The 26,074-nt window shown below is 37.3% G+C and overlaps 1 protein-coding gene across 1 annotated transcript in view; it reads right to left on the bottom strand.

Annotated features, from left to right (window-relative positions):
* FLT4 (fms related receptor tyrosine kinase 4) overlaps nt 1-26,074 on the bottom strand; it is a 115,036-nt gene that overhangs the window by 53,961 nt on the left and 35,001 nt on the right. The window contains exons 2-6 of the mRNA XM_051979092.1: nt 10,879-10,975; nt 6,914-7,170; nt 1,733-1,842; nt 1,348-1,510; nt 676-815 (exon numbers count right to left, since the gene is read on the bottom strand). Coding sequence (XP_051835052.1) covers nt 676-815; nt 1,348-1,510; nt 1,733-1,842; nt 6,914-7,170; nt 10,879-10,975 — 767 coding nt within the window. The remainder of the gene's footprint in view (nt 1-675; nt 816-1,347; nt 1,511-1,732; nt 1,843-6,913; nt 7,171-10,878; nt 10,976-26,074) is intronic.

Genomic DNA, 26,074 nt, shown 5'->3' with positions numbered 1-26,074 from the left:
GAATAAATGACTTGCCTACGACCACCCTGCCACTATGGAAACCAGCTCTTCCAGATTCTGAGGCTAGCTCTCCTTATCTTTTATTCATCTTGGCCTTCATGACTGCTTTTTAGTTATTATGTTAATAATAGAAACATAATTATATCATGATACAATTAACATGACATCAATTATTAACTAACCAAATATGGGTTACACTCAATGGATATGTTCATGATTATATCAGTTATGTTAGAATTAATATAATTCTATTAATTATCTTTACTATAACTTAAGAAATTAGAGTTCTCCTGAAGAGTAAATATTTAATTTCAGTGTCTTTTGCCTCTTGAGCCCCAGTGTTATGATCCACGTGATCCTATGGGTAACTCTAAAGAGCAAAGTATTAATGGATATGAGATGACTTGAGAGACTTGGGACAAAAAGTATTTCCAGGTAATGGATGCTCCTTACCAAAGGAAAGGCTGATACAACATTAGCTGTGGGCATAAAATGTTTGGAGGGAGGGATTGGCCATAACTCACAGGAACCAGGAGGATGTGATAGACGGTTGTGATGAGCCACGGGGAGCAAAGCCCTAACTATTCCATGGAGACATACCAGCCCACTTGGGGAAGGATATAAGTAAGGAGGTCTCCTAGCCCACGGAGGGCTGGAAGGAAGAAGAGGGCTAACCTGCTTTCCAGGATAATCCCACTGGAAGGTAACTCCTGAGTTGAACTCGGCCCACACAGTACAGTTCAGAACCAGCTTCTCCCCAACCAGCAACTCCAAGGCTTTCTTCGGATATAGCTGAATGTCATATAGCTCATTTCCTGGGGGACACAGGCAAACACAGAACACAATACAGTAACACAGAGCATACAAGACAACACATACACTCAATAATATAAAACATATGACAACACAATTGACTCAGTGATACAGCAAAGTAATGGAGCACAGGACAACTCTTACAACAGATAGCACATATGACAGATACAAAAAATACAAAGAAAGATGCGTGCATGCACACATAACAATATGCATGAATGTTCATATACAGAGACATAGGCATATACAAAAATGATTCCAAAACTCTATCTGGAGTCTCTGGGATTGCCTTCTAATCCCTTCACTTTCCTACCAGCCCCATATCCAATATCAACACTACCAGGGCTGAGCCCCAGCAGAAGTGGGAAACACATTTCCCTCTCTGGATTCAGGAACTGGAGAAATGTTCATGTTTCTCATTCTGGTGGCACCTCACAAACTAGGGCTTGGGGCCAAGGCTGGAGTGAGCCCCTCTGGGATAAACATGAGTGGGATACCCTATGATCTGGCAGGAGTAGGCTGTTCCCATCATACCAGTGATATGGATGATGAAGATGTTGGAACGGAAGGTTCGGCCCCGGATGATGGTCTCACACTGGAGGAACAAGGTGTCTCCGAGGAGTGACGTGGGCACCAGCATTCCCCTCCTGTCATCCCACACGATTTCTTGTCCATCTGGCCGGATCACCCTGATTTGCTAGGGGTGGGGCGGATGGTCAGGGGCTGGCTGCCTCTCCCCTCCCCACCATAACTCAGGGACATCTGGATCCAAGGCCCCTTTTCCAGGAATGGTCATCAGATACCTCCAGCTCTGATTCATTGGGATCAGAAACCCTGGGCAGGGAGGAGGAATTTGGAGCAGGACAGGGGAAATAGGGGGTGGTGGTGAGAAAGGAAGAAAGGGAGTGGTGGTTCATACCGAATGCAGAGTGACGTTGAGATCCGGGATGGACACCAGGCAGGGTACCCACGTATGATCCTTGTTAACCAGGAGAGTGTCTGGCCTGTTGATGAAGGGCTGCTCGAAGTCTGAGGCCAAGGACAGCCATCCGCCGAGGAAGAGGGAGAGAGGAGAAATGAAGAAGTGGAGAGAAAAGGAAGAAGTGGAAGAGGGAAAGAAGAGAAAAGTGAGAAGGGTAAAGAAGGAGAGGCAGGAAAAGAGGAATGAGGGAGGAATAAGGAGGAAAAGGATGGGTATGAAATGGAAACAGAGGTGGAATATAATAGGATAGAGGAAAGAAACAGAAAGAAGGAAGAAGAAAAAGAGGAAGGATAGGAAGAAGGAAAAGGAAAGAGGAAAAACAAGACTTCCTGAGTGGTTGGATGGATGAGTAAGGAAGCAGGGAGGGGGTCCATGGAAGGGATAACATGCCAAACCTCAGGTCATATTCCCATGTTCAGATTCCCATCAGTCATGGGCTTTCATGGGCATAGCTGGGTTTTCAGACCTGCTTTTTCCAGGTGAGTTTTGTCTTGCTATAGCCTAAACCTTATTGTTGTACTGACAAAGGGAGGCTGGAGGCCCCTGGTTTGATATGCCAGACACAGAATAAGCACTTTAGCAGCCAGGCTTGTTTTCATTTTATACTGACACAAAACAAGTTTAGTACTGAACTTTTACAAATAAGATGAAAGAAGAAAGAAACAGAATTGATATTGGAGTAGGACTTCAGATTGACTGATAAGACAAGAAATGTGGATGATGTTTTCCTAAAAGCAGATTACCAAACTGGCATGGCAGCAAGACATAACTGTGATAGAGGATTTAAAATATTCAGATAGATATCTGCTGAAAGTCTAAGAAATTCCTGTCATGATGAAAAGTTCATCTCCAAGAAAGCAGATGAAGAGAAATGGAGGAAGACCTATTTTGGACTTTCTTCTGATTAATAAAAAGAAACTAGCTTGTGAAATAACTTGTGAAAGACTAGCTTAGGAGAAAGTGATCATGTTATCTTAGCATTAATCATAGTAAAGAAAGAGAATGCAATATTTTTCCTTTAAGAAAGGAGATTTCAAAAAGTTCTGAAAAAACTACTTTATTATCTCTTGGATTAATTCTTTTCAAAACTGATGGCTCATAAGAGATTAAAGATTTTTCAAAAAGTAATTCTGAAGACACAATTATACATTTTGCAGTTAAAGCAGAAAATAGAGAAGAATAAAGAGGGACCAATGTGGTCACATAGGGAGATCTTAGGTGAGCCTGGATATGTACAAAGGGTAAGGGAAGGAGGGGCATATACATAAAGATGAATGCAAAATATAGAATAATAAAAATAATAGAAATGTCAGATTAGCAAGTCCCAAAATGAACCAAGCTTTGGGGAAAATGCTAAAAAATAACAAGGAAGTCTTTTTTAAAATTATGTTGAGCTTTGAAAGTCTTAAGATCTCTGATCAATACAATGATCAACCATAACTCTGAAGGACTAAACAGCATCCTTCTCATTTCTTGACTGAAATGTGATGGACTAAAAGTGCAGAATGAGATATGTACTTTCTAGATAAGTCAATTTATGGATTTGTTTTTACTATGCCAATTTGTTACAAAAGAAAGCTTTTTAAATTAGTGGGTGGGAAGAAGTTTGGTTTTGTTGAGGATGGGGGGAAGAAAAAATTTTAAAGCATCAATGAAGCATTTTTTAAAATACACAATAGAAAAGAGAAAGAAGGATGGCTTTGAAACTCTTGAATTTAATAGTTAAAACAAATTATACATAATAAAGACTCATATTTTCAAATACAACCCTCTTTTTCTAACTTCTATATATGGAAACATTCATGGTATTGGTGTTTTGTCAAGATTGGAATAACAAAAATGAAACACATTTGTGAAATGAAAAAAATAAATAAAAAGTGACAAAAAGAAAAAGAAGAGAGAAATTATAGAGAATGAGAGAAGTAACATGGGGTTGGCAACAATGTATGCTGTCTCAGTTTTTGAAAAAGGGAGAAGGAATCTGGAAGTTATGAAAAGGGGAGCTTATTATAAAAATCTAAAAATATTTCCAGAAAGTTATTAAATAGATGGTCTATGAACATTTAGAATTCAAGGATCACTAAGAACCAATATGAGTTGACTCAGAACTGCCAAACTAACTGTAGTAAAAGAAAAAATATTTGTTTACTCAAATTAATATAAGTACTTACTAGCTACCCACTACTGTGCTGAGTTTTGGGGAAAGAGAAAATGTTAATGATCTGTTAGATCAGTAAAATAGTGACTTATCTTGATTTTAACAAAGAATTTGAATATTCTTGTGGATCAGATGAGGAAATGTAGTCTGGATAATAGTAGGAAAATTTGAATTTGATATCTCTTCAACATATTTATGAATAACTTAGGAAAAGAAAAGCATTGGAAGCAAATTTATTAGTTCCACAGATGACTCAAAGCTAGGAGAGAGAGATTCAAAATGATCATGACAAGCAGGAATACCAAGTTGAAATGATCAAGATGAAATTAAACAGGGCTGAATTACCTGCTAATTTGTGGTGCTGGACTCTCCCTTGAAAGAGTTACAAACCTGATGGGGCCCTCAACTCCCAGGTTGCTGCTGGGCAGAAACAGAATATGGGAACCTAAGATTTCATTAGAAGGTAACACTCATATCACTTAGGATGGTACTGTTGCCATACTAGATAGAAACTATTATCAAAATCAGGGAGGCAAGGCAACTGAGTGCTAGAGGCAGAAGGCAGATGCTCCCAAGAATCCTAAGAAGGACATTAGATTTTTTTTTTAATGATTCTAAAGTTGCCTAAAGAAAGTAAGGAGAACCAGAGATTCTGGGCTAGTGTTTATAATAGCTTGGCTCATTATAATAAGTTTGTGGAGATGATTGGGAAAAAGAAAAAGAGAGGGCAGATGAGACCTTTGCATAGGACAACAGTGTGGATTTAGAAACTTGATGTTCCTGGGTGGGATTTCCCCATGTATCTGTGTTTCCCCCTGTATTGTGTGTTTTCCTGGAGAAGTCAGGGATGCTGGACTGTGCTTGGAATTGCCCAAAGTTATGAACACAGAGAACTTGAAGGGTCTGGATAATGATGACTTGGGTTGTCGGTCATGAGATCAGTAGTAGTTGCATCTTTGTTCACACCCTTTGAGCTCTTCCCTGTTCTCTTTTTTTAAAATTCCGTTTTATTTAATTTTCAGTTTCGAATTTTCTCCCTCCCCTGACCTACTACTGTGAAGGAATAAAAAATACAAAACCAATTATAAATATGAAGTTATGCAAAACAAATGTTTATATTAGCTATTTTCTGAAAAAGTGAAGTAAGAAAAATAAAAAAGTATGCTTCAAAAGATATTCGAGTCCTCTATCTCTATAGAAGTAGATAGTAGTTTTCTTTTATTTTTTTGAAAGGCAGTTGGGGATGAGTGACTTGGCCAGGATCATAGTGTTTAAGGCTGAATTTGAACTCAGGTCCTCTTGACTCTAGGGCCAGTGCTGTTATCCACTGTGCCATCTAGCTTCCCTGGATAGCATTTTTATCACAAGTCCTTTAGAATTGTAGAGGTTACTACAATCTAAGTTACTAAGTCCTTCACAATTGATTATGTTTATGACATTTCTGATACCTTGTATATTGTACTCCGGGTTCTGTTCATTTTACTTTGCATCAGTTCATATCAGTCTTCCCAAGTTTTCCTGGTACTATCCTATTTATCATTTCCCCTGCTTTTTAAAGTAAGTCTGTATCAAGAGCATATAAGTAAAGCTTTACTTACATTCTGTCATTCCTATCAAACAAGAGAATGCCCATCATACAAAAATCTAGACGTAGGAAACACTGTCCAATAAGAGACTATTCATTCAAAAATGATTCTGTCATATTTGGCCAGTATTGTTCCACATGGGAACAACAAAATTTGCACTATTATCTAAGGGAAATTTAAAAATAATGAAGATTTCTCTGCTTGAATCACATCAAGATATTAGTAAAGCAGAGATAGAGAAAGTTTCCCTGCATCCTCAAAGTCCAGGGAGTTGAGAGGAATGGGGAAGCTCTGACCATTGGAGGGAGAAAACTTAATGGAGAAGCCAAGTTTTCTCAGAATTCAAAGGTGAAAAGGGCCATGCTTAGGGGACTAAACAATGAGATCTGGAAGTGAGAGAATATCTAACAGAACTCTTTTCTTCAGTAGATTAAGCTGGACACTGTAACTAAACTATGTTCTTATAACTGCTGGCCCACACACCAATAGCACCTTACCCTGGTCATTATTAGCACTGAATGACTGGCTAAGACATATGTGGTGAGGACCATGAACCCAAGATCTCAGCTGAAAAAGGCAGGAGCCCTCTCATTTCTTGTTTGATATTCACAGACTAGTATTAGCAGGAGACCCTTAGCTTTTTTCTCCTGTATTTTCCCAGGATTCCAGGCAAGAAGCTGCCTTTATGTTAAGGACCAGGGAAGATTCTGGAGCAATTTTTATCTCCCATCCCAGTCACAATACACAAAGCTCTGATGTAGCAAACCTTAGAATCCTCTGGAAATGTGCTCATTATATCATAGATCTAGAGCAAAGTGAAGTCTCAGAGACTATCTAACCTGATACCCTCCATCATTTTAAAAGCAAGGAAAATGAGGTCTGGGAGGTAAAGTGATTTGCTCCTACTTAAACACACTGTATATAGTACAATCAGAATTTGAACTCAGATTTTGTTATTCTACATGAAACATTCTTTCTACTATTCCATCTGCTCCCTTCTTCCTTGTGGTTTCCCTCCCAGCACATCCTCAATAGCAGAAAGAGCTCTGGATCTGGCACCAGAAGACCTAAATTCACATTCTAGCTCTGTTACTTGTGCTAGTAATTTGGGTGGGTTAAGTCTCAATGTCCCCATTTGTAAAAGGCAGATAATATGTTTGCACTGTATAGCTTGCAGAGTTTGAGAGAGGACAATGCCAAATAGACTGTAAGTATTTGGAAAAGTGAGATAGCTATTATCCTAGGTGACCTCAAAGGCCCCTTCAGTTCTAGATATTGCTGCCCCACCCTTCACCAATTCTCTCAGGAGAATTTCCCTCCCTTTGTCCCTCCTAGGGAGGTCAGTATTCCAAGGGGCCCCTGGATGGTGCTCACCTCTCACAAACACATAGGTGCTCACTGCAGTGGTGCCCTCAATTCGAGCCTTGATGTATTTGTAGTAGCAGGTGTAGGAGCCGGTGTCATTGGCCTGGGTGCTGGTCAGCACTAGCACCTTGCAGTAGGGCCGGCTGTCGGTACCCTCACAGTCTCGTTCAGCTCCGGCCTCAGCTGGCCCCCCTTCGCTCTCCTTGTCACCTTGTCTAGGTTCCTCCCTACCCCGGGGCCACGCCCACTCCAGGGGATGCTGTCCTCTGGCAGAGGGAGAGGAGAAAAAGAGAAAAAGGGTGTGCTATGACAAAGACCATTCCTGGACACAGCGTTTTTAGAATGGGAAGGACAAAAAAGAAGGGGAGAGAAGATGGAAAAAAAAGGACTAGAGACCCTGGCAAACTGTCTTAAGTCCTGACACTTACCTGAGGAGACCAGAGGTCTAAGCCATGGTTAGCAATGCCAAGTCTGGCCCAAGTGTCCTGCTCTGCTAGACAGGGGGTCCTTTATAGAATATGGAAGTGAGAGTCTCAAAATTCTTAGGACCTTCTGGGCCTTGGGAGGGGTCAACTATGCATCTGTATAAAAGTCTTTGGGGTCAGAGACTTCTAAGTCAAATGATGGGGAGTAGGGACTCCAGAAGAGCAAAAGTTGGCAAATTCTTCACAAATTGGCTCTTCTGTACTGGGCCAATAGATACCATTCTGTCCTGGTGGAAGATACCTCTTTTCAGGAGGCCTGGGGGACCAAAGGTGTGCTGTGAGATCCTAAGTAAGATATTTTCCCCTCCTCTCTGGGCTTTCTGATTCCCCGGGGATGATAGAGAAACCTGGCTTTTCCTGCAAGGTTCCAAATTGCTGGATTTAGGGTCTGCTAGCCTGAGTACCCATTCATTTAGGATCTGGGTGACAAGGCTTTCTTTGTGTAGAAAGGAAACACCTTTATAAATGAGCTTAGGTTTCCTTCTGAGAGATAAGAAACAGACTTGGTATATCCAAAGGTTCCTTGCCTATAAGTAAGTGTATAACCCTATGTCTTCCCCACAGGGACTGTGGAGAAACATAATACAGTTGTAGTTCTCTAAGAAAGGAAACTAATTAATAGTAGCCTAGGATAGAAAAAGGAGGGGATTGGGACTGGGAGAAGGGAGGTAGTTTAGGGAAGAAACTAAGAATAATTTAAAAGTGGAATGGTCTAAACAAATTAGGAGAGCAAGAGACAATTTACCTATCAGATCTTTGGAGAAGGAAGGAATTTATGACAAAGAAGAGCTAGAGAACATTATAAAAGGCAAAATGGACAATTTTGATTACATTAAATTAAAAAAGTTTTTGCACAAACAAAATCAACAGAAACAAGATTTAAAGGGAAGTACAAAGCTAGGAAAAATCTTTATATCCAATGTTTCTTATAAAGGTCTCATTTCTAAAATATATAAAGAACAGTGTCACATTTATAAAAATATATGACATTCACCAATTGATAAATGGTAAAAAGGTATGAACAGACAATTTTTAGATGATGAAATTAAAGCTATTTCTGGTCACGTGAAAAAATGTTCTAAATCACTATTGATTAGGGAAATACAGATTAAAACATTTCTGAGGTACCATTGCACACCTTTCAGATTGGCCAAGATGATAGGAAAAAATAATGATAAATAATGCAGGGGATGTGGGACACTAATGCATTGTTGGTGGAATTGTGAAATGATTTAACCATTTTGGAGAGCAATCTGGAACCATGACCAAAGGATTAGAAAATTGTGCTAGAAAATCTAGCAGCTCTTTTTGTGATAATGAAGAATTGGAAAATGAATAGATGCCCATCAATTGGGGAATGGCTGAACAAGCAGTGGTACATGAAGGTAATGGAATATTATTATTATTATAGAAAGACCTGGAAAGATTTACATGAACTGATGCTGGGTTTGTATCCCAAGGAAATCATAAAGGAGGGAAAAGGACCCATGAAAAGGATTCTATGTGAAACTATGGATTTTTGTTTTATAGTATTTGTGCGCTCTCTCTCCTTTCTCTCTCTCTCTGTCTCTCTCTCTCTCTTGCTCTCTCTTGCTCTCTTGTATATGATAAATTCCACCTGCTATTTTCACAACTGTCCTGTTTGTCTTGGCTGTTTCCATACTTCTTTCCATTCTCTTCTGTGCATTTAAAAAAGTTCCAATAATTCTCATCTCTGACTATCTCCCCATTTTCCATTAATCATAAGAAAGAAAAGGAGGAAAGAAAACTTATAACAAATAAGTATAGTCAAGTCAAAGGAATCCTTACAGAGGTTGTGTTTGTTAGAAGGTCCTCTGAAGCACAGATCATCTGGAGATTTAGTCATTGCTTTGATTAAATTTCTTAAACCTTTCAAAGATGTATTTCTTTTTTTATTTTCAAAACTTATGCAAGGATAATTTTTTCAACACTGATCATTGAAAAACCTTGTATTTCAATTTCTCCCCCTTCTTCCTATTCTCTCCTCTAGATAGCATGTAATCCAATATATGTTAAACATGGTAAAAATATATGTTAAATTCAAAATAGGCATACATATTTATACAATTAAAAGATGTATTTCTTTATAGTGTTGTTGTCCTTGTATAAATTAGTCTCCTGATTCCATTTGTTACACTGAGTCAGTTCATTCTATCAGGATCCTCAGAAATTGTCTCTGTCTTTTTCTATGACATAATATTCCATTGTATTTATATGCCACACTTTGTTCAGCCTGTATCTACTTTTCTAAGAGGCTAAGGCATCCCCATTGATTCTAGTTCTTACTTTTTTCTTCCTTTCCTCTTTGAAAAATTTCCCTTCAGGATCAGAAAGTTTTGTTTTCTTTGTGATTTCTATATCTCCGCTATTATCCTCCACTAATCCTACTTTGTTAAAGTTTCAAGGTCGATGGATCTCTCAATAGGTGCTTAATAAGGTTTATTGAATAATAATTTATATTTGTCTATGTCTATGCCATATCTTCCCTGAGAATTCCCTGGGGAGAGAGATCATATTTTCTTTATTTTTTGTCTCTTCTACTCTGGTGCGCAGTAAATATCTGTTGAACGAATGATTCATTGTGGGAAGGACTTTCTTTCTGAAAGATAGCTAACCATGAAAAATCAATGGAATAATCAATCTGCAAACATTGATTAAGTGAATAATATGTGCCAGATCTATACTAGGCTCGGGACATACAAAGACAGGAGTTTACATTCTATGAGGGGGAAAGGAAGTGAATATAAAACACATATAGATATATGTGTCTATACAAAATAATAAAAGATATTTTTGAGGGAAAGGCACCAACAACTAGGAGACTGATCAGGAAAGATCTTGTGAAGAAATGAAAGGGGATTGTATTGATTAGACATTAACTTTTAGGTGGCACTGAAATGCTTAAGGACTATAAGCAAGAAAAGAATCCAAAAGGGAGATGTTGGTGGGTGCCACTATAGGGCATCTAAGAAGTTCACCCCCAAGGCTTTCATTACCATAGAGGGAAAAGAACTCTTGCTTTTCTCTGTTCTTCAGTACAGAGAGTAACAGTGGCCACTTTACAAATTTTTCTGTTAGTTTCATCCCAACTTCTTTCTCTTTAGCAGAAGAAGTTTTGATTATGTGTGAGGAAAAGAAGCATTATATCATCCAGCAGGGAGTCAGGGATGGGGATAGGGATTGATAAATGGTAGCTGGCTGAGTAGGAGCCATTTCCCTGGAAGACAAGAGGATGGAGTATTTCTCTGAGGAGATAGCCGGAGGAACTGAGATATACTCCTCCAGGAAGTCCAAAAGCTCATCTCTGCCTGAGATAAACTAACACTAATCTTACCTCTGAAGCTCAGTTCTAGGTTTACCCTTTTCTATGCCTCAAGATTCCCAAACACTTTCTCCTCAGTGAGATCCAATCAAAGAGATAGGAAATGGTTAGGATGGCAGGGCTGGAGCTCGTGGGAGAGTCTTTACCTGCAGGTGATGGAGAGGGTATCCTGGGTGTCAATCACGTACTCTTCTTCTGTGACGTTCAAGGTTGGAGGAGTCATAGAATAGGTGCTGACAAGGCCTAGAGGCGAGGGGTGGGAGAGGTGGAAAAAGGAGAGAAGGAGGATCAATTTGAGGCTCACAGTGGGAGAGCATAACTTCATGATATTTAGATTGGGAAGAATCTAGAAAGTCATTTAGTCTAAAGATGTCAAATATTGAGTGTGGCTCACACCAGATTAAAATGTAATTAGCAGAGTACCAGCCCTGAAGTCAGGAGGACCTGAGTTCAAACTAGCCATAGATACTTAATACTTCCTAGCTGTGTGATCCTGGGCAAGTCACTTATCCCTGATTGCCTCAGCCCCCCCCAAAAATGTAATTGGTAAATATTTAACAAAATAAATAAAAATACATAAAATATTGCTAATAAAATAATAATAAAACTAAGTCCATCTGTGGAATGTAGAAATCCTTGCTTTTGATTTAGTGGTCACTGTTTTTGAGTATGACACCAGTGATTTAGTCTACTTCCCGAATTTTGCAGGGGAGGGGAGCAGGTCTTGGTAAGAACCTATGATTTCATTAGTTTAGGGTATCCCTCTACCTTTATCCCATTCTCACTCATGGCTGAAGATCTGAAAATCATTTTCTTAAAGAGTTGCCCAGTATTTTAAGCCATTATATGCTAAAGGCAGGACCTGAATCCAGGATGTTCTTAACTTCAAGATAAGTTCTATTCACTTTATAACACTATTTCTTCCCTAATTTAATGAATGAAAATATGGATCTGAAAATTTAAGTGACATGCCCAAAGTCATACAACTAGTAATGGCAAAACTGAAATCTGAACCTCAGAGATGGTATCCATTCCTGCTCATTCATAGAGGGCACCCCATAGTGGTTGGGCAGTATCATAGCTTCTTTTTATTTTTTCAGGCTATCAGGGTTAAATGACTTGCCCAGGATCACACAGCTAGTATGTGGCTGAGGTCACATTTGAACTCAGATCCTCCTAATTCCAGGTTTGGTGCTCTTGCTATGGCACCAACTAGCTGTCTACCTCATTTACTTTTTCAAAAGACTCCTGCTCATTTAGTGCTAAAGAAGTAAAGTTGATGGCACAAAATAGGTAGAGCACCATCCCTGGTGTCTGGAGGACCTGGGTTCAAATCTGACCTCAGATACTTAACCACCTATTAGCTATGTGACTCTGAGCAACTTAATCCCAATTGCCTCACAAAAAAAAAAAATAAAGAAGTGATGGCTCATTCCACACAAAGGTAATGATGGTGATAATGATGAGGATAGCTGATAATTATGTAGTTATAAGGCCATGAAAATCATTTCTATATTTTATATGCTTTAAAAATTGTTAATAGTATTTTACTTTTCCAAGTACATGCAAAGACAGTTTTCAACATTCACTTTTTGCAAAATCTTGTGTTCCAAATCTTTCTCTCTCTCCTTCCTTCTACCCTACCCAAGACAGCAAACAATCTGATATAGGTTAAATATGTGCATTTCTTCTAAACATATTTCCATATTTGTCATGCTACTCAAGAAAAATCAGATCAAAAGGGAAAAAAAGAAAAAAGAAAAAAATACAAAAAACAAAAAACCAAGGTGGAAATACTATGCTTTGATTCACACTCAGTCTCCATAGTTTTCTCTTTTTCTCTCTAAATATAGATGGCCCTTTCCATAAGTCTATTGGAATTGCCTTGAATCCCCTCATTGTCAAAAAGAGCCAAGGCCATCACAATTGATTGTCACATAATCTTGTTGTTACTGTGTACAGTGTTCTCTTTATTTTGCTCATTTCCCTCAGCATCAGTTCATGTAAGTCTTTCTAGGCTTTTCTGAAATCAGCCTCTTCATCACTTCTTACAGAACAATAATATTTCATTACATTCATAGACTATAACTTATTCAGCTATTCCCCAACTGATGGGCATCTACTCCATTTCCAATTCCTTGCCACTACAAAAAGAGCTATGTTTTTGTACATGTAGATTCTTTTTTCCTTTTTTTATGATCTCTTTGAGACATAGACCCAGGAGACACTGCTGGATCAATGGATATACACAGTTTTATAACCCTTTGGGTACAGTTCCTAATTGCTTTCCAGAATGGTTGGATCAATTCACAATTCCACCAACAATGCATTAGTGTCCCAGTTTTCTCTAATCTTCTTCAACATTCATTATTATCTTTTCCTGTTGTCTTAGCCAATTTGAGAAATATGAAATGGGACCTTAGGGTTGTTTTAATGTGCATTTCTCTAATCAATAGTAATTTAGAGCATTTTTTTCATATGATTAGAAATGGCTTTAATTTCTTCACCTGAAAATTGCATGTTCATATCCTTGGACCAGTTATCAATTGGGGAATGGCCTGTATTCTTATAAATTTGAGTCAATTCTCTCTGTATTTTAGAAATCAGGCCTTTATCAGAAACAATAGTTGTAAAAATTTTATTTTATGTGCTTTGACATCCACAAAATAAATCTGTGATGTAGATATCATTATCATTTCCATTTTACAGATGAGAAAATGGAGTAAAAGAGTGATTTGCCTAAGATCAAACAGTGTCTGAGCCAGAGTTCAAACCCAACTCTTTCTAACTTATAAGCTCAACTCTTTATGCCCTTCTCACTACCTCTCAGACTAATAACCCACAAACTGACCCCACATTCCAATTATAAGACTGACTTCCTAGACCCAGCTGCTGATATCTGACCCCTAGATATCCTCCTGCTTCCCTAGGAGCTCAGTAGGTAATGATAATGGACATAATGATGAGTGACTGACATCTGTGAGAAGAGACAGATCTGCTCAGGCCTTTCCTGTCCAGCCTTGGGGGAAGGTGGAGCACCCCTGAGGGCATGCAGGAATAGGCTAAGCATCACCTCTCAGTGAGACTCCCAGATCAGCAGGACTGATGGATAGACATCAACATGTCACAATACTGACATTTGGAACCATGCTGTTGTTAGTCTCAGCTACCACTTTCAGAATGACGTGGCTATCATCTCACTGGTCATCTGACCATCTGACCACCTGCCTTTTTTTTTTTTGGTCTTTATAACTTTCCTGAGTATTCCTCAATCCCCATACCCAGAGTGACAGAATTGGGCTTTCAGAGTTGGATGGAAACTTTCTAGTTCATCTTATCATTTTTTCTTCTTTCCTTCTTTTTCCCCTCCCTCCCTCCCTCCCTTCCTCCCTCCCTCCCTCCTTTTCTCCCTCCCTTCTTCTTTTCTTTTTTTCCTCCCTCTCTCCCTCCCTCCCTTCTTTCTTTCTTCCCTCCTTCCTTCCTGCTTTCCTTTTTATTCCTGTTCTTATCTCTCCTCTCTTTTTTTCCTCTCTCCCTTTGTGCAATCTGCAATCCATCCCATCATTCTACTGAACCATTCTTCAAGGTTATTAGTGACCTCTTAAAGCCTCAGTCTGATGGTCCTTTTTCATTCTGATTTTTCTCATTTCTAATTCTTGTTTATTTCTGCAACTTCTTATACTGTTGACTACCTCCTACTAGATTCTCTTCTTTTACCTACATTCTGTGACACAGTTTTCTTCTTATATACATCCTTTTCTGATCATGCTCAGTTTCTTTTGCTGATTCTTTTTTATGGTGAATGTGTAATAATAGTTCTTTTATTTTTTTATTTTATTAAAAAATAGAAAAAAGAAAAACAGATAAGCAAAACAGAACAGAACATTGTTATGTGCCTAGCAGAACATCAGGGAGGATTCAAAATATGTAACAGTAAATTATAGTTCAAGAAAGGATATATAAGGGCAGCTAGATGGCATTGTGGATAGAGTACCAGTCCTGAAGTCAGGAGGACCTGAGTTCAAATCTGAACTCAGACAGTACTTCCTAGCTCCTAGCTGTATGACCCTAGCAAGTCACTTAACCCCACTTGCCTCAAAAATCTATAAAGAAATAAGTGAGTAGATGTCGGTCAGTTGGAGAATGGATAAATTATGGTATGTGAATGTTATGGAATATTATTGTTTTATAAGAAATGATCAGCAGGATGATTTCAAAGAGGCCTGGAGAGACTTAGATGAACTGATGCTAAATAAAATGAGGCAGAACCAGAAGATCATTGTATACGGCAACAACAAGATTATATGATGATCATTTCTGATGGACATGGTTCTCATCAACAATGAGATGATTCAAGCCAGTTCCAATTGTCTTGTGACGAAAAAAGCCCTCTGCACTCAGAGAGCAGACAGTGGGAACTGAATGTGAGCCACAACATAGTATTTTCACTCTTTTTGTTGTTGTTTGCTTGCATTTTGTTTTCTTTCTCATTTTTCCCTTTTGATCTGATTTTTCTTGTGCAGCATTATATGTGCGGAAATATGTATGAAGAATTACAGTATATGTTTAACATATAATGGATCACTTGCCATCTAGGGAAGGGAGGGATAAGGAAGGGAAAAAATTAGAGCACAAGGTTTTGTAAGGGTGACTGTTGAAAATTATCCATGTATATATTTTGAAAATAAAAAGTTTTAATTAAAAAAAGAAGAAGAAATAAGTGGGGAGGAATGGTCAGAGAGGGAAACAAAGGGTGGGGGAAGAAGACAAGGGAGGAATCCAAGGATGGGAAGAGATTAAGAAATAGCAAGGCAAGCTAAGGATCAGAATTAAAGCAGAAGAGTTATCAGGGATAAAAAAGGGGTGTGTGTGTGTGTGTGTGTGTGTGTGTGTGTGTGTGTATGTGTGTGTGTCTATATGTATATATAAATATATCTTTGCTTAATTATAGCCTGATTGGGGGGATGAAAGGGGAAAAAATAAAGTAAAAAAGTTGTTCTGTAAAGAACAAAAGAACAAGTTACAAGGAAGTAAAGAAAAGACAGACACTCATGAATATAATTTCTTCTACTACTATATATTCTTTCTTGAACTGGTAATTTATTGTTACATATTTTGAATCCTCCCTGATGTTCTGCTGGGCACATGCCAATGTTCTGTTCTGTTCTGTTCTGTTTTGTTTTATTTTGTTTTGCATTCCTTCTCTGTTTTTATTTTTTATTATTCTGGTTTTTTAAATGAATGCTAAAATATAAAAAATAAAATATAGAATAGTAGAAGAAATTATGAGTATCCATCTTTTCTTTGCTTCCTTTAGGTTGTTCTTTTGTGCAATGCTAGGCACATTTTTTAAACTTTATTCTTTTTTTCTCTTTCATTCTCCCTACCTCCCCCAAGCAGGTTATAGTTAAGCAAGGATATATATATATACACACATATATATATACATACACACACACACATATATACACATACTTACCCCCCAAAACCCTATACATACACACATATATTCACACCCACCCACAGACCCACTCACATATACACATATTTAAATATACAAATACATAGAGAAATATGCATATATATCCACATCTATTCATATATTCATATATGCATATTCATATATATGCATACACACATGCATTTACCCATATGTAAACATGCATCTAAAACAATATTAGTATGCCTAACACTTCTTGATTGAATCTTTAAGTTTAACTTTATCTAAAATCAATGATTACTAGCTATACTTTTTTTTCTAATAAACTCTATTCCTGATCCTTGTTGTAGTATTTGTGCATAGTTTTTCTTTCTGATCCCTGCTAACTCTTCTGCTTTAATTTTGCTCTTTAATTTGCCTTGCTATTACTTAACTTTCTCCCACCCATGAATTCCCTCCCTTGCTTCTTCCCTCACTCTCTGTTTCCCCCTCTGCCCATCCCTAATCCCTTATTTCTTTATAGATTTTGGAGGGTGCTATACCCTTCACAGACAGATAAATAGATAGATTAGATATAAATATAGATATAATGTTGCCTATTTAACCCATTCCTGATGTGAGTAGATTTTCAGAACTATAAGCCCTCCTCCCTACTCTAATGCCTCTCTATCTATTCTTCCTCTGCACCTCATTTGTACAACATAATTACTATTTTTACCTTTTTCTAGGTGGCTTTGCTTTTTAGAGTCAGATCATACTCATCTCTACCTCAATCTTTTTTTTGAGTTACCCAATTGCTGATGTCAATCTTACACATATGGTATATACGTTTCCATGTAAAAAACCGAAACAATTTGCCCATGTTAAGTCTCTTGAAATTGATCTTTGATACTGGCTCTTATATACTAAATTTTCTATTGAGTTTGGGTTTGATTGAAAGAAAGTTCTGAAAATTTCCAAGTTCATTGAATGTCCTTTTAAAAATTCAATATTATGTGTACAAACAAAACTAATACAGACAAGATTAGAAAGGAAACAATAAACTGGGAAAACATTTTTACAATCAAAGGTTCTGATAAAGGCCTCATTTCCAAAATATATAGAGAATTGACTCTAATTTATAAGAAATCAAGCCATTCTCCAATTGATAAATGGTCAAAGGATATGAACAGACAATTCTCAGACAAAGAAATTAAAACTATTTATAGCCATATGAAAAGTGCTCCAAATCATTATTAATCAGAGAAATGCAAATTAAGACAACTCTGAGATATCACTACACACCTGTCAGATTGGCTAGAATGACAGGGAAAGATAATGTGGAATGTTGGAGGGGATGTGGGAAAACAGGGACACTGATACATTGTTGGTGGAATTGTGAACACATCCAGCCATTCTGAAGAACAATTTGGAACTATGCTCAAAAAGTTATCAAACTGTGCATACCCTTTGATCCAGCAGTGTTTCTACTGGCTTATACCCCAAAGAGATACTAAAGAAGGCAAAGGGACTTGTATGTGCCGAAATGTTTGTGGCAGCCCTGTTTGTAGTGGCTGGAAGCTGGAAAATGAATGGATGCCCATCAATTGGAGAATGGTTGAGTAAATTGTGATATATGAATGTTATGGAATATTATTGTCCTGTAAGAAATGACCAGCAGGATGAATACAGAGAGGACTGGCGAGACTTACATGAACAGATGCTAAGTGAAATGAGCAGAACCAGGAGATACCTCAACAACGATACTGTTTGAGGATATATTCTGATGGAAGTAGATCTCTTCGATAAAGAGAGCTAATTCGAGTTTCAATAGATCAAAGATGGACAGAAGTAGCTACACCCAAAGAAAGAACAATGGGAAATGAATATAAATTGCTTGCATTTTTGTTTTTCTTCCTGGGTTATTTATACCTTCTGAATCCAATTCTCCCTGTGCAACAAGAGAACTATTTGGTTCTGCACACATATATTGTATCTAGGGTATACTGTAACCTACTTAACATGTAAAGAACTGCTTGCCATCTAGGGGAGGGGGTAGAGGGAGGGAGGAAAAAATCAGAACAGAAGTGAGTGCAAGGGATAATGCTGTAAAAAAATTACCCTGGTATGGGTTCTGTCAAAAAAAGTTATTTAAAAATTAAAAAAAACAAAAAAATTCAATATTATGGATAATTTTGCTGGATATAATATTTTTGACAGCAAGCCTGTTTTGGTTTTTTTTTTTTTTGATTGCTGGTATATATGATTCCAGTCTTTTATTGTGGCTGCTGCTAAGTCTTGTACAATTTTAATTGTAGCTCCAGAATATCTAAATTGTTTTTGTTTGTTTGTTTGTTTGTTTGTTTCTAGCAAAATTTTCTCTTTGATCTGGGAATTTTGAAATTTGACAATATTTTTATGTGTTTTCCACAAAGGATTTCTTTTAAGTGGTGATCAATGGAGTTTTTTTATTTCTATTTTCCTTTCATGTTCTATCATTCCAGGATAATTTTCTTGGATTGTTTCTTGCATTATTATATCAAGGTTCTTTTTTTTGATAACAGTTTTCAGATAGTCTAATTATTCTTATATCTTCTCTTCTTGATCTATTCTCCAGGTTTTTCTTTGTTTCTTTTTTTTTTAATAATAGCCTTTTATTTTATATGCAAAGATAATTTTCAGTATTCACCCTTGCAAAACTTTGCATTCCAAATTTTTCTCCCTCTCTTCCCCCTACCTCCTCCTCTATATAGCAAATAATCCAATATATGTTAAATGTGTGCAATTCTTCTATACATATTTCCACATTTATCATGCTGTACAAGAAAAATCAGATCAGAAAGGAAGAAAAGGAGAAGAGGGAAAAAGCAAGAAAATAAGAACAAAAAAGATGAAAATACTATGTTGTGATCCATATTCAGTTCCCACAGTCCTCTTTCTGGATGCAGGTGGCTTTCTCCTTTGCAAGTCTATTGGAATTGGCCTGAACCATTTCATTGTTGAAAAGAGCCAAGTCCATCAGAATTAATTATCACATAATCTTGTTGCTATGTACAATGTTCTCTTCATCCTACTTACTTCACTTAGCATTAGTTCATGTAAGTTTCTTTAACCCTTTCTGAAATCATCCTACTGATTGTTTCTTAGAGAATAAGATCTGTAGTTTTTCTTATAAGATATTTTGCATTCTATTCTGTTTTTTCATTCTTTATATTGTTTTGTTATTTCTTGGTCTCTTATAGCTTCACTGGCTTCCTCAGCCCAATTCTAATTTCAAAGAGTTATTTTCATCTTTAAGACTCTGTATCTCCTTTTCTAGTTCGTAAACTTTTTTTTTCATAATCTTCTTGTTTTTCTTGAATGGTTTTTATTTTTTATTTTAGTTTTTCCTATTTGTTTCTTATTTGATTTTTAAATTTTTCTTAGAGTTCTATAAATTCTCTCTGGGCAGGGAGCTATTTTAAGTTACTCTTTGGAGTAGAAGAATCTCTTTTTACTTCAGTATCCTCCTTTGAAGATGAACCCGGTCTTTTCTATTCCCATTGTAAGTTTCTATGACTGGGTTCTTTCTTCTTTGCTGATTCATTTTTTTAAAATAAGAGGTATAAGTATATAAAAGCACCTCTAATCACAGGGTGGGGGGATGTTGTCTCTAGCTTCACTTCAACTCTTCCCTCTGACTAGGAATCCCGAACTAAGAGCTTCACTCTCATGCAAGTGCCAGTAACTAGCAGCGACCCTGCCCCACTGCTTCTGCACTCACTGGGTGCTGGTTCCTTCTCAGGGCTGCATTTCTACAGTGCGAACAGCTGGGTTTGGCATTCCTAATGAACTAAGTTTCACTCTGTCTTCTGGGACTCAGATCTCACCCCCCCCACTACTCCTTAGCTACCCTAGAAGTGAAAGTTTCTGTGGTTCCTGCTGAGGTTCTAGCCACACCTAGCAAGGCCCAGGGTTCTTCACTTGTTTTCTCTGCTGACCTAGCCTAGAGGTGTTTGCACTTCATTCTGGTTAATCCCCAGCCTGGAGTCTTTCTTCAGATTTTCTAGGTTGGTATCTGGAATACCCCTGTTCTGCCCCAAGTCTTCTTGTTTTTTCATCAGTCTATATTCACTCTGAGGCGTCAATTTGTTTTGTTTGTGGGGAAAGCTAGAGAAACTGAAATTTACCAACCTCTTTTGCCATCTTCCAAGAAGCCTCCACTTCTTTGGCTGATTCTTTATCCTCTTTCATGAATAATATGGAAGGCTCTCTTTTATGCACCTTTCTCTTTTCTCTAAACATCTTCTTCAATCATTATTTCCTCCCATTGTTTCTACATTACCTCTTTAGAAAAAGGTTTTAAAATCTGTACATCCAATCTCAATTTCTCCCTAAACTCCAATTCTCTACTGATATATAGATTATCTTATAATCATTATATCAAAAACTAGACTCAGGCTCTTTTCTCCAAAGCTGTCCTTCCACCTAACTTTCCTATTGTGGTTCATAGTACTAATAACCTTCCAATCTCTCAAATGCAAAATGTTGAATTCTCTTTGATGCCTCTCTCTCCCCTTTAAGTTCTTCATCCAACCAGTTTCCAAGTCCAAGTCAAAATAACTTTCCCATGTCTTCCATTTGTTCTCTTCTCTCATCAGTTGTATGACATGGGAAACACTGGCACAAAACTGTCCCGTATGGAGTGCCCTCATTAAAAGAAGGTGCTATTTTTTTATTTCCTTCATAGGTTAATTGTACATTATTTCAAAGTCTGACTCTTCTTGTGCAACAAAATAACTGTATGGATAGGTATACATCTATTGTATTTAATATATACTTTAACATATTTAGCATGTATTGGTCTACCTGCCATCTGCGGGAGGGGATGGGGGGGAAGGGGAAAAAATTGAAACAAAAGGTTTTGCAAATGTCAATGCTGAAAAATTACCTATGCATATATCTTGTAAATAAAAAGCTATATTAAAAAAAAGAAGGTACTATGCAAGGTAGAATTGAATTAGCTCAAAAGAAATTCAAGATGCATAAAATTAGAGAAGCCAGTCCAAATGTTCGTATGGACTATTTGTGTCTGACCTGTGGTGAAGTTTTCTGAACTTATACTGGTCTGATCAGCCACAGTTAGGCATACTGCAACTCGACTCTAATATAGTGATGTCATTTTGGTCCTCTTCAAGATCAAAGACAACAACCAACCAACCAATCCCTTCTCTCCATTCATATGACCATAGCAACTAATTCAGTGCTTTTTACTTCACACCTAGATTACTGTCAGCCTATTTTCCTCCCAACTCTTTCTTTTTCAATTCCTCTAACAAGGAAAATAATCTGTCAGAATAATCTTCCTAAAACATAGAAGGGGAAGGGGAGATTGGCTGGCTTGCCTTTGGGAAATGATACATGCTTTTAGAGACACAAACATTCTCCCTGAAACAAAGACCATTAAAAAAAATTATCAACAGTCTTCAAGTGAGGATGGATGTATGGATTATGTAGGTATGTATATATGTATGTATGGATTGTTATATGGATATAAAATAGATGCCACAATTTCTGGAGAATTCAAACTGCAACATTTTAATTTTGGGGGTGAAAAACTTTCATCAAAAGTCAATACAGAGTGCAAGGGATAATGTAAAAAAATTACCCTGGCATGGGTTCTGTCAATAAAAAGTTATTAAATAAAAAAAAGTCAATACAGAAACAGAAGTATAGTATTTCCATTGGAATTAAAAAGCATCTATTGAGTACTTATTACATGCAAAGCATTTTGCTAAGTGTTAGGGATACAAATGAACAATCAAATAAGATATTCCCTTATCTCAAAGAACTCACATTCTAATTGTGGGGACAACATGTATATATGAAGGGTTTAACTGGGAAGAAGGTGGAAAGATCTGGTGGTCCAGGGAGATTTAGAGCAGAGGAAAATGTTAAAAATCTAATAGTCCTTAGGATCTGGTGGCAGAGCACATGGTTAGGTCTAGCGTGTCTCCCTTCTCATGAAAAAGACTGTAGTTGGTAACACACTCCATCCTCCCAAACAAATTTGGGTGGGACGAATAACAGAAAATAACATCAAGAAAATGCATTCCCAGAAAAGGAGGTGAGACAGCCCCATCATAAGGGTAAGGGAAAACCAGTGGATGAGTGTGTACTCCATTGGATTTCATACAATATTGAAGAGATCTGGCGGAAAGGATTAGCACACTGGGTGGGCCCCCAGCAGCGGATTTATGGGAGGAAATGGACAAGTCACACAGGATGAAAAGGCGTGGAGGGATTTCAATTGGTGCTGGTAGGAGGATGAGATCACACATTCACTGAAATACTAAAGCTCCCTTTTGCTTACATTACCAAATACAAACTTCTGAGCCTGACATTTACATCTATTCACAAACTGGCTCCAATCTACCTTTGCAGTCTTATTTCACAGAAGTCTTCTTTATACAGTTAGCCAAGTTAGACTATTGACTGTTCTTCTAAACTTATTCTTCAGATCACAAATAGAATTGGTTTGCTCCTCAAGTCTAGAAGACAAGCCTTCCATAATTCTATCTGTTGAAGTTCTTGTCTTCCTTCAGAGTTCTTGGAAAGCTCAGCCATTCTCATTTAAGCTCTACATCAAGTGTCAAGCTCCCCAGTATGGACCTGAACCAAATTAAAATGCAATTGGAGAATATTTTTAAAAATAAATAAAAATACAATAAAACACAGATAACATCATATTTGCAAACTATGTTCATATGCAACCTACAGGGATTTCTTTTTTTGTATAGATTAACCTTCCGGATACCATTTTGCTGAAAAAGATGTCTTTCTTCTTAAATTTCTTGGCTTGAATTGTTTTTGCTTATTCTTTGTATCCCTAGAAATTAGTATAATGTCTAGAAAAGAGTGAATGCTTACTAAATGCTTGTTGATTGACTGCCTCTCCTTTGCCCTTATCACCTTCTATCTTGTATTATACTTATTTGAGCATATTTTATATTTTTTCTATTAGATTGTGAGTCCCTGAGAGTAGGGGCTATGTAATTTTCCACCTTGTATCCCCAGCCCTAGCACAAGATCTTGGATAGAGTAGATATTTAATAAAAGTTCGAAATGAATTAGACATGAAATCCAACCTTGTACCCGGTACAAAATTATCCTCTATATCCTCCCTGACAGAATTGTCCAGTTTCTTCTCAAATTTTTCCAGAGACAGAGAACTTACTACTTTACAGAAGTAGCCCACTCCAATGCTGGAAAACTTTAATTTGTTGAGAAATTTATCCCATAACTAGTGGAAATCTACCTTCCTATAATTTCCCTCCATGGCTTTAGTTCTGTTATTTTGAACCAAGCATAATAAGTTCCTCTTTAACATGAAGCCATGGTGTTTCCAGAATCTCTGATTCTTCTCCAGCTCTCCCTCCCCACCCTCACCCCTCAACCTTTCATTCAATAGGTACTAGTGCAAGTACCCAGATGCTAAGAAATCTAAAGAAATGTTAGGCAGACTTTGACCCTGATATCGCGATTGGTCATGCATCCTGGGGAAATTAATGATAGAAAGAAAAGTGTAAGTGCAAACATATTTATAATACCACTGTGTGTGTGTGTGTGTGTGTGTGTGTGTGTGTGTGTGTTATAGCAGAGAATCAGAAATAAAATGTGTCTAAATATTGGGAAATGGTTGAACAAACTAGGATATGAAGGTAATAAAAGATTACTGAATCATTAGCAATCTGAGCATGAAGAGTCCAAAGAAACCTTTATGAAGTGATAAGAGTGAAGTGAAAGAATCAAAAAGAAATTTACACGATGACTATAATAGCATTGAAAGACATCAGAAATGGACATGGCTCTTTTCATGAGTGAGTTGATTCAGGCCAGTCCCAATGGTCTTGTGATGAAGAGAGCCATCTATATCCAGACAGCAGACTATGGAGTCTGAGTGTGGATCACAATATAGTATTTTCATTTTATTGTTGTTGTTTGCTTGCATTTTGTTTTCTTTTTGATCTGATTTTTCTTGTGTACCATGATAATTGTGGAAATATATATAGAAGAATTGAATGTATTTAACATAGATTACATGCTATCTGGAAAAGAGGGTAGTGGGAAAAAGAGGAAGAAAAAAAATTTGGAACATAGTTTTGCAAGGGTGAATATTGAAAACTATCAGCAAAACTGGAAACTGAGTGTATGCCCATCAATTGGAGAATGGCTGAATAAATTGTGGCATATGAATGTTATGGAATATTATTGTTCAGTAAGAAATGACCAGCCAGATGATTTCAGAAAGGTCTGGAAAGACTTGCACGAACTGATGCTGAGTGAAATGAGCAGGACCAGGAGATCATTATACCTCAACAACAATACTATATGATGATCAATTCTGATGGATGTGACCCTCTTCAACAATGAAATGAACCAAATCAGTTCCAATAGAGGAGTAATGAATTGAACCAGCTACACCCAGCGAAAAAACTCTGGGAGATGACTATGAACCATTACACAGAATTCCCAATCCCTATATTTTTGTCTGCCTGTATTTTTGATTTCCTTCACAGGCTAATTGTACACTATTTCAAAGTCCAACTCTTTTTGTACAGAAAAATAACTGTTTGGACATGTATACTTATATTGTATTCAATTTATACTTTAACATATTTTAAAAAAGAAAAAAGAGAAAACTATCTATGCATATGTTGTGAAAATAAAAAGCTTTATATAAAAAAGAAAGACATCATAAAGCTGATCAATTAAGTGTCAAAGTTATCTGGAGATTATTGTTGATAAAAAAAATCACCTGGAAAAAGGGTGGCAGACTACAGGTCTGAAATCAGGCCCATCTGGACAATGTGTTGGTTCTTTTTCACTGCATTACTTTGGAACAAGGGAAGATTATTGGGGTTGAGGTAGGGAGGGATAACAGGCAGGGATGTGTTGGAGTTAGCTCATATTTGCTACCAAGTTTTACTGTTGTTCAGTCATTTCAGTTGTGCCCAACTCTTTGTAATTCCATTTGGGATTTTCTTAGGAAAGATATCGAAATGGTTTGCCATTTCCTTTTTCCATCTCACTTTGCAGATAAGGATATGAAACAATTTGCCAAGTGTCATATAGCTAGTAAGGATTTGAGGACAGATTTGAACTCAACAAAGATGAGTCTCCATGACTCCTGACCTGGAATTCTTATTAGGCCATCTCATTGCCCAGTTGTTAAATTTTTGGTGTGAGCATTTATTTACACCTTGGAAATCAGCAAATGCTGCAAGTCAAGACTTCATTTATTGTTTTGTTGATAGTTATGATTTTTAAAAGTTATGGGCATTTGGATTAAGCTTAAGAGTACGTATGATATGCATTTTTCCCCAGAGAAGTGGTTGTTAAGTATTTATAAGCAAACTCCTGATTACAGGAGCAATAATATTTGTAAGGGACAGCACAGAATTTTTTTAAAAAAGCATTGATAAATTTTTTTAAAATGGTGGGAAGAGGGCTGAGATTTATGCCTATGTTGTGAGGAAAGGGGGAGTTTTCCATTTCTCTGATCCCATGGCATAGGCATTACATTGAGCTACCAGAGTGGAGAGAACAGATCTCAAAATGTGGCAGTCAAGGCCACATTACCCTCTTAGAAAACAGTATTTGAAAAACATTATAAATCCTGGAGCCATTTCCAAATAGGAAAATGGTCAAAGGATATGAACAGGCAGTTTTCAAAGGAAAAAAAAACCAAGCTATCAACAGTCATATGAAAAAAAAATGCTCTTTGAGTTCTGTCTGACACCTATTTTATTGGCAAAGATGACAAAAGAGGAAAATGACAAATGCTGGAGGGGCTGTAGGAAATTAGACCTTTAATGCGTTGTTGATGGAGTTGTGAGTGAGTCCTGCCATTCTGGAAAACAATTTGGAACCATGCCCAGAAA

The sequence above is a fragment of the Antechinus flavipes genome, chromosome 2 (genome assembly GCF_016432865.1).
Source record: "Antechinus flavipes isolate AdamAnt ecotype Samford, QLD, Australia chromosome 2, AdamAnt_v2, whole genome shotgun sequence".
In the NCBI taxonomy this organism is placed as follows: domain Eukaryota; kingdom Metazoa; phylum Chordata; class Mammalia; order Dasyuromorphia; family Dasyuridae; genus Antechinus; species Antechinus flavipes.
The sequence above is the reverse complement of the archived record's forward strand: the minus strand, read 5'-3'. Positions and strand labels throughout refer to the sequence as shown.